Raw genomic sequence first — 12,289 nt, forward strand, 5'->3', positions numbered from 1 at the left:
ATTTGCCGGAGGAAGGAAGAGTCTCAGAACTACACAGCCCTACACAGGCCTTCTAGGCCTCTTCTTCATCACCCTGGGCCCCCTCCCACACTGGAAGGGCCCAGGAACCTGGCTTGTCCTTGCTCCTTGGGCTCAGGGAGCCGGAGCTGGGCAGCCCCCCTGGCGGTGGTGTCTGAGTCCGGGCAGAGGCGTCGGCAGGGCTGACTGCCATGGGCCTGTGGGGGCGAGAGCCTTCACTGCGACAGCAGGAGCCGTCTCCCCAGGAGATGAGTCACAGCCGTGTTGGTGCGGCTGCCACTTCTGCTTCTGCAGCAGGTGCGAGTGGGGGCGAGCAAGTCCCCGAGACCGCCCCTCCACGCGTGTGCCTGTCTCTTCCCCCGCGTGTGCACAGCAGCATGTCAGCGGGGCTCATGTGCACGCACACATACGTGTCCCCCTCCGCACGCGTGCACTCCTGGTATGTGCCTGGGTTCTGGGGTGAACCTTGCAGCCGGGCGGTGGGATGCCCAGTTTGGGAACGATGGTTCCAGTCGCTTCTCACCGGCTTTGGGGTGGAGGGGACGAAACAGGAAGGAGCTGGTTTCCGCCCACAAGGCCCACCCACGGAGCTGCAGGGCAGTTGGGAGCCTGTTTGTGGGCCTGTGCAGTATCCTGGTGAGCCGGGGCCTCCCCACCCGAGGCGGTGAGACAGCAGCTGCCGGCTCCCCGCCCAGGCTTCAGGCGGGGCCCTGCCGGGCTACAGGGGCTCCCGGAGGGCTTTGCTTCCCGAGCCTGCCGAGTGCGTGCTCAAAGGACACGAACTTCGGGCAGAATGGGCCATCAGCCTGGAGGGTTGATGGCAGCTTGTGGGGCAGGCGGACTGGGGAGAGAAGACAGGCTCACCCTTGTGTTCTGTTAAGCTGATGGGAGTCCCGTGTTCAATCCTGCACACCTAGAATGAGCCTCACAGGACAGCTGGTGTCTAGGGGTCTCCTCTCCGTTGTTTAAAACTGTCGCCTGCAGGGCCTCCCTTCGAGACTGTGGTGTGCCAGGCCCGCGACCAGATGGTACCCCAGCCCTCTGTGACTTGTGCCAGAGAGGTGGGTCTAGCCCAACTGTGCTGACGAGCAGGCTCGTTGCTTACTTGCCTGTGCTGCTGCGCCCCCCCCCCCCCCCCGAGCTCTCTGGGCACCCAGGTCCCCATCGGCCATCCCAGATGCAGAGTTTGAGGTGTCTGTCACCTTTGGCCTGTGCATCCCGGCCTCACCCCCCATCATCAAACATGATGCAGACACGATGCTCCCAGCAGGAGCAGGGAGCAGGCAGGAGGGCTGGTTCCCGAGGACATTTCCTCCCCTTCAGGTTCTTGGCCTGCTGTTTGCCCCTGGAAATCACGAGTAATGCTCCAGCCTGTGTCCCTTTCTAGTTGAGAAAGCCTTTTTGTCTGCGTTCGTCTCTCTGAGCCACATCAGACTGACACGACCGAGGCCTGTGTTGCTCAATCTTCCTTGACTGAGACCCAGAGTAAAAGCACATATTACCGGCTGTGACCCAGGACGCACTCATACGTGTATATAAAATCAAGACGTTAAGTTCAGGGAATAATATGTATTCTGACCACGTGTTCATGCTTAACTACTTTCTGTTTTATTCCCTCTTTTTTCCCCTCATGCTGGTTTGATGTCTTGACCCGCTCGGGTTTCATGACCTACAGCTTAAAAACTCTTGAGAGGAGAGTGGGGGAGTACCATTCTTAGGCCCGTTTTACAAAGGAGGGGACTGAGTGCAGACAGGCGGGAGGAGCTTGTCCCCCGAGCCAGGGAGGGACAGGACTTGTATCCAGGGTACCCCGCCCCCCCAAAAAAAAAGCCAGGAGAGGAGGAAAAGGGAGCGGTAGGATTTCTCTGAGACCAGGAGGTTGGGGCAGGCCACTCCAGTGAGGTGATTTCTGAGCAGAGATAGGAAGGAAGCCAGGGGCTGGCCGGGCAAGAGGGTGTGAGGCCGGTGAAGAGCAAGCCTGGGCAGACAGTGCCGTGGTCCTGCCCTCCAGTCCGACCGCCCCCGCAGGGCCCCGCGTGCCTTGACTGTGTTGACTGCCGAGGGCTCTGCCTGGCAAGAAACAGGCGTGAGACTCAGACCCCCGGCTCCTCTCTGGCTGCTTGTCATGCAGGACTGCGGCTCCTTCCTATAAGTCCTGACCTCTGGGCTGGCTCCCAGCACCCCCAGGGCCTGTTAAGCTGGGGTAGAAGCTCTCCAGGAGTGAGGGAGAGCTTTTGCCTCCTGCCGACTTCCTGTGACGAAGGCACGAGCCCAGCAGAGGCACGAGGCGCTTTCCACCACGCCACCCTCCTCCAGGCCTCCTTCCCCCATCCTGGTACCCAGCAGCACTACCCGGCAGGCCTCACTGCTGCCCGTCGGGGTGCTGTGCGGGGCCACTAAAGCAGATATGGGTGCTCTGTTTCTCTGCTCCTTCTGGGGCCGTGTCTGGGATGTTCTCCTGGTGAGAGGTGCCAGAGTCCAAGCGGAACAGGCTCCAGAGGAGAGACAGCTCCGGCTCAGCACTCATAAAGGCTGGGCCTCGGGCATGTTCTCGATGCTGTAACTCCAACAGCCCTCTCCCTCTCCCTGGAGTCACTCTTTGCAGCAACTAACAGGAAGCCATTATTGAGCACTTACTGTGTATAGGGCAGGGTGTTGGGCCTAAGGTTAAGTCCTTGCTTCTGGTGTTTAGGGGCTTCCCAGGAGATGTCACCAAACACAGTGGGTACTTCTGGGCCTAGCGACGAGACTGGGGAGACGTGGGTACGGCTGCTCCAGGAGAGCTGGGAGTCAAGCTGGGAGGCAGGATATGCTGATGAGCTGACAGGGTAAATCGCTCCGAAGTGTGTGAGTTTGGACTTTGCCTTGTAAACACTGAGAGCCAAGGAAGGTCTTTGATCACGCAGAGCGTCTTGGGGGTTGGAGGGAGATTAGCTTGGCAGGGATGTGCAGGAGAGACTGGGGTTGGGAGCAGGGGAGGAAGCATGGCAGGCAGGCCTGTACCTGTGATGCAGAGTCGGGAAGGAGACTGACGTAAGGAAACTCCTGCCAAAGTCCAGATCCGCAGGGCTGTGTGGCCAACCTGCTCTGAAGGGTCGGGAGGAAGGGGGAAGAGGTGAAATTCAAGACTGGGGCCCTTCCGGCCTTTTCTGAGAAGGGACCGGGAAGTTCCAAGGGGAAGCGGGTGTGGGGGAACCAGAGCTTTCTGGAGGGACCACTTCATGTCAGAGCGTGGTTGGAGGAGGAGCTCAGGTTGGGCCTGCGGCTCTCTCTTCTTCCTCGCAGCGCGGCCTGTGGACTTCGGTGGCCTAAGGTGAGACAGACAGCCATGGGGGTGTCCGCAGCGATGCGGGGAGAGGTGGTCGCTTGGCATGGTCCGTCACCGTGCGATGTCACCTGTTCGGCGTCGGACAGCCTGTCAGGGCTGGGGGGTCTAGAGCTGGCTGAGACGGGGGTCACCTGGGCTGGGCTGGGCTGGGAGCTGCGGAGCGTGGTGGAGTGGCGGGGCCCTCCTGTGTACGCGGCCCCTGAGAGAACCCCCCTCTGTCTCCCTGTGCAGTGATGGGTCGTTCCCCTATGACTCTGTCCCTTGGCAGCAGAACACCAACCAGCCTCCCGGCTCCCTCTCCGTGGTCACCACGGTTTGGGGAGTGACCAACACATCCCAGAGCCAGGTAAGAGCCTTTCCTGCCCCCAGCCCCGGCCCCTCCCAGGCAGGACCATCGCCTGAGCCCCGGGGCCTTTGGGTCCCCGTCCCGTGCCAGCCCTCCTGGCTCTCCCGGGCTCTGCCTGGCTGGAAAGACCGGCTCTCAGGGCACACTCAGCTGTGGGCACGCCTCTACCCTCCACACCTGCCTCAGGAAGGTGGCAGCTGGCCCCTACACACCGTCCCCGGTCTGGGGCCCTTCCTGGGGAATGAGTCTCCTCTGACGGAGAGCCAGTTCTTCCCCAGCCCACGTTTACTTTGGTTGGATAAATGGGAGAACTTCCTGGCTGTTACTGGCCTCAGGGCCCCAGTGTCTGGGGTCTTTGACACTGGGTAACCTGGGTTAGATTTTAGCAAAATGGTGAGCTTTCAGCTTGTGACAAACCCCTCCCCACACGCCTGGCCAAACCTGCCTCCTGCTCCCGCCCCTTCCTCTTTCCTCCACTCCTTCCTCTCCCGCCGGCCCAGCCTCTGCCATGGCCATGCGGAAGGCTCCGGGCTGTTTGCCGCCTGGGAGGGCACCACTGGGCCTCCCTGCAGTCTCGGGGCACAGGGGTCCCTCGGCCAGCATCCCGCCACCCTCCGGAGCTGGCAGATGGGCTCTCTTCGCCCTCACGGAGCAGCATCCCAAGGCCTCTGTGTGGCCCGACCCTCCGGGCATCCAGGGCCCTTGGCAGGGGGAGGGCTGAGAAGTCCAGTGCCTTCCACCTGGCACCAGGGGCAGGACCAGCCCTGCCTCACTCGATCACAGGCTGAGGCTCTCCTCTTCTGTGCTGCCTGCTTCCGGGCTGCATTACCCCTTCGAAGCATTCATATGCTCTGGGAACAATTCATGCCTCCACTTTTCTCCTCCTTTCTCTCTGTTCTCCCTCTTTCACCATCGCAAACCCCCCCCCCCATGTCTCCTTCTTCCTCCCAATGCCGCCTGGGGTACACCGCTTGAGTGACAACCACTCTCTGCCCACAGGTCCTCGGGAACCCTATGGCCAATGCCAACAACCCCATGAATCCAGGCGGCAACCCTATGGCATCGGGCATGACCACCAGCAACCCCGGCCTCAACTCCCCCCAGTTTGCTGGGCAGCAGCAACAGTTCTCGGCCAAGGCCGGGCCCGCTCAGCCCTACATCCAGCAGAGCATGTACGGCCGGCCCAACTACCCCGGCAGCGGGGGCTTCGGGGCCAGGTGAGCAGCCTTCCACCCAGGAGGAAGATTCCAGTTTAAATGCCAGCACCGTGCTTCCTGGCACATCATTCCCCATTTTGAGGCCGATCTGTGGGTCAGACACTACAGCACCTGCCGTCAGACCCGTGGTGATGGGACCGTGTGCTTGGGCCTCAGAGTGACCCTTGTGCCTGGTGTCTGTATATGCTGGGACCCACGGAGAGGGCGGCCCCAGCAGCTGGGGGAGAGCTGCTTCACGCAGGTCAGGCAGGTCACCGCCCTGCCGGTTGTGGAGGCAGAGATGCATAAGGTCAAGAATCACCAGGGTCAAGAGGAAGGGAGGAAGGTGCACAGAACCCCAGGAAGATGCTGCAGGGATGTGGAGGGCAGGCAGAGGCAGCCCATTTCTCCTCGGCCATCCCGTACTGTCCAAGACCACCTCTCGGGCTTCACCCCTCTCCGCGGCCCTCTAGCGGCCGCGAGAGTCCGTGCCGCCCGGCACCCGACACGGGCGGCTTGCCGGTCACCAAGTGACACGAAGGGCTGCCAGCCCACAGGAGGCCCCGCGCCCCTTTGGGTTCTGAGTCTAAACACCTCCCCTGTCTCTGAGCTGGGGGCGGGAGGGCTGGGAATGACCCCTCTTCTCCCTCCCAGCCCAGGCCTTACCGCGGTTCATGTGTAGATTCAGGCGGTATCTAAGTCTTCCCTTCTTCTCGCTTGTAGCTACCCCGGGGGTCCTAACGCCCCCGCAGGCATGGGCATCCCTCCGCACACCAGGCCGCCTGCTGACTTCACTCAGCCGGCGGCTGCTGCCGCGGCAGCTGCAGTGGCGGCGGCGGCAGCCACGGCCACGGCCACGGCCACGGCCACTGTGGCAGCCTTGCAGGAGACGCAGAACAAGGATATAAACCAGTACGGACCGGTAAGGGCCCCACCAGTCCCAGTCAAGCCTCGGCCCGCTCAGCAAGGCAGGCAGCCCCGGGAGTCAGGCCTGGGGTGTCAGTGCCCTGGGTGCTGGGAAAGCTGATGGGGTCGGGGTGTGTTTGGGCTTTCTTGGAGGCACGTGGAAAGGTGTGTGTCAGGACGTGGGTGTGGCGGGGGAGGGGGGTTTGTGTTTGTTCCGCGTGGGTTTGTGGCTCGTGCGTGTCTGAGAATGGGGAAGGAGGTACCTCAGTGCCCTCTGGGCTGCTGCTCGCCAAAGAGTGGACTCCATGTCTAAAATGTCTTGTCACCAGTCTATCCCCGTGGTGGCCTCTGAAGACCATATACTCCTTGTCATCCCATCTGGGGGTTGAGCCCTGGTCCCAGTTCTGCTCCCCTGACCTTCAGGACGGGTGGCATGTGAGGCGAGGGGGTTCCCCGCAGGAGTGCAGGACAGGGGACAGGAGGTGGGGACCGTAGGATGGGCACAGCTGGGACTGCCTCAGATTGCCGATGGAGGGTGTGTCTCCATTGGCCAAGGGCGGGGCCAGGGCTTCCAGGAAAGGGGCTCCTGCCTCCATCCTCATCCCCCCCCCCCATCCTTCCACCGCCCCTCCCCACCTCTGCACCTTCTTCCCGTTCCCTGCCTGCCTCCCTGGAAATGCTGCCTGCTCTCTGGAGTGACTGCGCCCCCACCCCATAACACCCTTGGGCTGCATCTTTCCCGTGTGGCCTGCAGAGGGCAGCGGTGAGCCCAGGAGGCCAGAGATTCCAGCTGCAGCCACACAGGAAAGTGCCCCCCAACCCAGAGCCTCCCACCTCCCCCACCCTTCCCTCCCTGCACTTTCAATGCATGTGGCATTTTATTCTTTTTTTTTTTCTTCTTCTCCCGTTGAAGGTCTGTTCCTCTTTCCAGATGGGTCCCACCCAGGCGTATAACAGCCAATTCATGAACCAGCCCGGGCCGCGGGGGCCTGCCTCCATGGGGGGCAGCATGAACCCCGCAAGCATGGCGGCTGGCATGACACCCTCGGGGATGAGCGGCCCTCCCATGGGGATGAACCAGCCCCGGCCGCCCGGCATCAGCCCCTTTGGCACCCATGGGCAGCGGATGCCCCAGCAGACCTACCCGGGGCCCCGGCCCCAGTCCCTGCCTATTCAAAGCATAAAGAGGCCATACCCGGGAGAGGTGAGTGTGACAGCAGGCAGGTGGCGTTCATGGTGGGAGCTGGGGGTGGGGAGGGGGAGGGGGGAAACCTGGGGCTTGAAAACACAGGGACTGTGGGCAGTACTTTGGAAAGGGTACGAACTGACCTGGACAAAATCTGGACCAAAAGGCCAAGCCTAAGGACTGAGGATTCGGGCTCCAGGGTTTAAGACCAGCTCTGCCACTTCCCAGCTGGAAGTCCTTGATCAAGCCGTGTCCCTTCTTGAGTCTTGGTTTTTCACCTATAAAAGATGGTGACGGTCCAGCCCACCTCCTGGGGCTGCTTGGAAGATTTGAATGAGGGGCTGTACCCAGGGCTCTTGGCCCCGGGCAGGCACGGACAGCTGCAGCTGCCGACTGGCTACTGGGTGACTTGAGTAAGGAGCGAAACCTCCTAGAGTCCACATTCCTCACATCCGCATGAGGGCTTCTCACTTCCAAGAGCGAGAGAGGAGACAAAACCCTGTACATATCTAATGCCTGTGCACGTCGGAGAAGTGATTGGAAGGCGGACAGTGTGCTTCTTAGGGCTCTTCTCCATCAACTGTCAGCTGCTCTTTCGGGAGGAACATTGCCTAATTGGCTGCCCAGCCAGCTCGGCCAAGGGGGCGGTGAAGATTTAGGGAAGTAAAACCCACACCTGTCCTCTGGGAACCGAGACCTCAGCAGGAAAGAGAAGGTCTAAGCAAGAACCCATAAGGCAGTGATGCACGGTGGGGTGTATGGAATTCAGCTTGAGGTCAGAGAAGGAGGACTTCCTGGAGGGGGTGTCATAGGGCCTTCCGTGAGCAACGGGAAAACAAGTTGGCAGCAAGTGGCCTATCTGGGTAAGGATTTAGCTCAGGAGCAAAAGACACAGGGCCCCTAGAATCCTAGCCCAGCGCCCACGCTCCTCAGGGAGCCTGCCTCGATTCCTTACCTAGGCGAGGCTCCCTGCTGAGCAATTTCCTGGCAGCTGTCTGCTTGCTGCCTGTTCTCAGACCTGCTTCCCCCTGCTTGTCTCAGAACTGTGGCCTTCAGCTCGGGCTTGCAAGTGGGTTTAGAGTCTAACCTTAAGTTCCTCGAAGGTCTCTGTGATTCCCTCAGTATTCACCCTGGCTCGGGCTTGGCCATTGTTGGAGGCGTCCTGAATCCAGTTAAGGGAGAGGTCAGGGACCTCCTCAAACACCCAGACACTCCTGGGTGGGCACGGGTGCAGGGAGGTACCAGCCAGAGAAGGACCGTGGCTGTCAAGGCCCTGGCTGTCCTTGTGCTGGGGTCTCAAGCCGCTGGCCTCCGTCTCCCACATACAGCCCCCGACATGAGCTCTGGGCCCTCTCTCGCCCCTTCTGTGCTCACACTCCCAGCGTCCCTGCTGGCCGGGCTAGAGATGCATGTGCAGACCCAGACTCAGGGCTGCAGGCGCCCAAGGAGGTGATGGCAGGAAGGGAGATCGGGAAAGGAATTCCCAGTCGTTGCTCTGACATCCGTCTGTGCCTGCCCTGTGCTGCGCTGCCCAGGGCCCGCCAGAGGCCTTCATTTATGTTTACTAAATCATCCTCTGCATAGAATGCTGATGCTCCCCGGCTACAAAACGCCTGGCTCCGGGCTGTGACGCCGGGTAGTCACGTGGCCTGACGCTGCCTGGGAAGGCAGGCCTTCCCTCGCAGCGGCATGCTTCTAGAACCTTTGAGCTGTTGGCACGTTGGGCCGGGGGCAGGTGCCAGACTGCCCCGTGCCACACAGGACTCCTCCCCTGCAGTCTGGTGGGAAGGCCCCAGCCCCCACCTGCGTTCCTCCTCCGGTGACGTGACGGGAACCCCACTGTCATGCAGAGCGGCCACCATGTCCCAGCAGTGTGAGTGGCAGATTCTCTGACACTGGCGTGGACACCTCCCTCCTCCACCGCTTACCTTCAGATCCTGCTTTCACTTGTTGAGCGAGGATTTATGGAGGGTCCACTGTCTACCAGATTCCGGGACACAGCTGGGACCTCTGAGCCTGGAGGCAAGAGAGACAGTTACTAAACCAGGAGCTTCAAAAGACAAGGGAGAGGGAACCAGCGACTCCACAGGACATGATGGCCTGGAGTGTCTGGGCGGCAGGTGGCTCCTGAGGGTCACTTAATCTTACAGAGGGGGAAGGCAGCTACGAGGTGGACATCAGCGTGTCATGTGTCACGTTGTAGATCTCCGAGGACGGTGGTCCTGCCCCTCCCTGGAGCTGTCTTCTCTCTCAGTTGCCTGTCTTGAGAAGGGTTGTCTGGAACCTCCACAAGGCGGCTTCTCCCCACCCCTGCAACATGGCCCAGAACGGAGTGGCTGTGCGTTCTCTTCAGTGCGGGCTCTGGGGACGGTGCCTCCCAGATTCAGCCTCAGATTGCAGGGTCGAGGGAGTCCCCTCTCTGGAAGCACATCCTGTTGTCTGCCTTCCCCCGTCACGTACCAAGTACTGGGAGAGGCACAAAGGGGGCTTTGGAATAGGGCCCCCTCACGATGGCAGGAATGAGAGGCTCTGAAAGTGCCCTCGGTTCGGGGAGCAGGGTACTTGGAGAAGACATCTTCACGGTGAGGGGGCCTCCAGCCGCACAGCCAGAACCTAGTGTCTCAGAGCAGCAAGGGCCTCAGACATCATCTGGTTCAGCCTCCTCTCTCCGGGTGGGGGAGGGGGCAGTTTGCCAGTGGCAAACAGCAAGGACAGAGGTGAGGTGGCCGTCTGGTGAGTAGCTTGGCCCCACGACACTGACACACCTTCTCCTCTCCTTTGCCGCCACAGCCCAACTATGGAAACCAGCAATATGGACCAAACAGCCAGTTCCCCACCCAGCCAGGCCAGTACCCTACCCCCAACCCCCCACGGCCGCTCACCTCTCCCAACTACCCCGGGCAAAGGATGCCCAGCCAGCCGAGCACGGGGCAGTACCCACCCCCCACGGTCAACATGGGGCAGTATTACAAGGTGAGTTCTACCACCCCACAGGCCCCTTCCTCCCTCCCCACCTCCCATCCCCACCCCCACCCGTGTCCTCTCGGCTCTGTGTTCCCCTGAGGCACCAGGGGGCAGGCAGAGACTTCCAGGATGTGTCATCTTGTCCTCAGAGCCATGTGTGCAGCGACCAAAATGTCCGTTCCTGTTCTCACGGGCTCAGACAAGGGTTTTGTCCTCTCCTTTCACTATTTACAGCACATGGGATAATAATTTAAAAAAATGCATTTTTTTTAAAGGAAAAAGCGTCCACCTAGATATATTAATATTAGTTCTAAACCTTGTTTCGCTACACGCACATGGGCATCAGCCTGTTCTGAGACTTACTAAGGCTATAATTTTGAATCTGTTTCTTTCACTTGACGTGAAATCACAAGCGTGTCACTTACTGCTACAAAGTCTCCATGGTTTTTATTCTTTTAAGGATGTTTAACATTCTGCGGATACATAAGGACACCCTATTTTATTCACTTTTTATTGGATATTTGGGTTTCTGATTTTTCACTTTGGAAGTAACAGTATCACAGGTATTTTCAGGTACATAGCTTTTTCCTCCCTCTTTTTTTTTTTTTTTTTTTAATGTTTATTTATTTTGAGAAAGAGGGAGGGAACAGAAGCAGGGCACAGAGAGAAGGAGCCAGAGAATCCCAAGCAGGCTCCGCGCTATCAGCTTAGAGCCCAAACGGGGGCTTGAACTCAGGAACTGTGAGGTCATGACATGAGCCAAAATCAAGAGCCGGACGCTTAACCGACTGAGCCACCCAAATGTCCCTCGCTTTTTCCTTCTTTGGGATTATTGTAAAGTACATCTCAGGAGTGAAGCCTGCTCTAGAAACACTTTTACGTATATTTGGCGAGAATTCATGCTGACTTACATGACCACCTTCGCTGCTCCAGCTTTAACACACTAGGTGTTTCTGGGTTTTTTTTGTAAACTCATGCTGTATCACTAGCTATGGAAAGAGAGAGGAAATGCTGTCCCCACGGGTGACCTGCTCCACCCCTGTCCCGCTCTGCACCCCAGCACTGGATGGGCCTCACCAGCATTCCCTGTATGGTACCGCTGGCCAATTTTCACATCAGGAAAGAAAGCAGGCTTCTGGTAGCTTTTCTGCCTTCCACGTTCATCACGTTGTTTATCTTGTTTTAACAGCCAGAGCAATTTAATGGACAAAACAACACCTTCTCGGGAAGCAGCTACAGTAACTACAGCCAGGGGAACGTCAATAGGGTATGTTCCAGTTTTCATCCTAGCTCTAAGCCCCGTGCACCTGTGTGTCTAAGGGGCCATGCCGTCCCCGGGCCCATGGATCAGGGTGCATTCCCGGGTCGTCAGCTCTGGGACACAGTAATGCCCAGATGGAATCCACAGGTCCAGGCAGGTGGGCCAGGGATGCATAAGGACTGGGGCCAGAAGGGTGAGGGGCTCCTGGGGTGCCAATTGCCCAGGATGCTACAGGCCCAACTCCATCTGGGGACCCCCTGAGCTGGGGGGGTTGGAGGGTCACCCCAGCTCTTCTCTCCTCCTGAGATTGCATTAGACTAGTCCCCCCTACCCTGAGTCTATGTCCCTGTTTGTCAAGTGGGCAGGGGACCCTGCACCTGCCTAGCACTGCAGTGCCGTGACACAAGTGAAGGGTGGGAAGGCCCTTCCTAGGCCCACCTGTCTTCCAATTGAGACAGAGGCCTTATGGGGTGCCTGGGTGGCGCAGTCGGTTGAGCGTCCGACTTCAGCCAGGTCAGGATCTCGCGGTCCGTGAGTTCGAGCCCCGCGTCGGTCTCTGGGCTGATGGCTCAGAGCCTGGAGCCTGTTTCCGATTCTGTGTCTCCCTCTCTCTCTGCCCCTCCCCCGTTCATGCTCTGTCTCTCTCTGTCCCAAAAATAAATAAACGTTGGGACAGAGGCCTTAGTGCTGACCAGGTTAGACGTATGTCCCGAGGGATGGGGGAGGGCTCTCTTCCCTTGAGGGACCAGGAACCATAGTCCCAGGACTGTGGGGTGGGTGGGGTGTATGTCCACAGACATAGTCCCTCCTATCCCTGTGACCCCATAACCTATGTGTGGTTTCTCTTTCCCCCCAGCCTCCTAGGCCGGTTCCTGTGGCAAATTACCCCCACTCACCTGTTCCAGGGAACCCCACACCCCCCATGACCCCCGGGAGCAGCATCCCCCCGTACCTGTCCCCCAGCCAAGACGTTAAACCACCCTTCCCGCCTGACATCAAGCCAAATATGAGCGCTCTGCCACCACCCCCAGGTGAGTGCCCCACCTCCTCCCTCTGTCTGGCCAGCCCCACCTCCTCCCTCTGT

General features: G+C 59.5%; 1 protein-coding gene across 5 annotated transcripts in view; it reads left to right on the plus strand.

Annotated features, from left to right (window-relative positions):
• The window catches only part of ZMIZ1 (zinc finger MIZ-type containing 1), a 234,249-nt gene that overhangs the window by 207,167 nt on the left and 14,793 nt on the right, over positions 1 to 12,289 (plus strand). For 4 of the 5 annotated variants that reach the window (XM_040485550.1, XM_040485554.1, XM_040485551.1 and 1 more), the window contains 7 exons: positions 3,578 to 3,692; positions 4,692 to 4,909; positions 5,612 to 5,810; positions 6,708 to 6,998; positions 9,771 to 9,953; positions 11,134 to 11,211; positions 12,062 to 12,236. In XM_040485550.1, coding sequence (XP_040341484.1) covers positions 3,578 to 3,692; positions 4,692 to 4,909; positions 5,612 to 5,810; positions 6,708 to 6,998; positions 9,771 to 9,953; positions 11,134 to 11,211; positions 12,062 to 12,236 — 1,259 coding nt within the window. The remainder of the gene's footprint in view (positions 1 to 3,577; positions 3,693 to 4,691; positions 4,910 to 5,611; positions 5,811 to 6,707; positions 6,999 to 9,770; positions 9,954 to 11,133; positions 11,212 to 12,061; positions 12,237 to 12,289) is intronic. The other variant, XM_040485553.1, reaches the window with a different exon arrangement.

This window comes from Herpailurus yagouaroundi, unplaced genomic scaffold (assembly GCF_014898765.1).
Source record: "Herpailurus yagouaroundi ecotype Mexico unplaced genomic scaffold, PumYag 163, whole genome shotgun sequence".
NCBI lineage: Eukaryota > Metazoa > Chordata > Mammalia > Carnivora > Felidae > Herpailurus > Herpailurus yagouaroundi.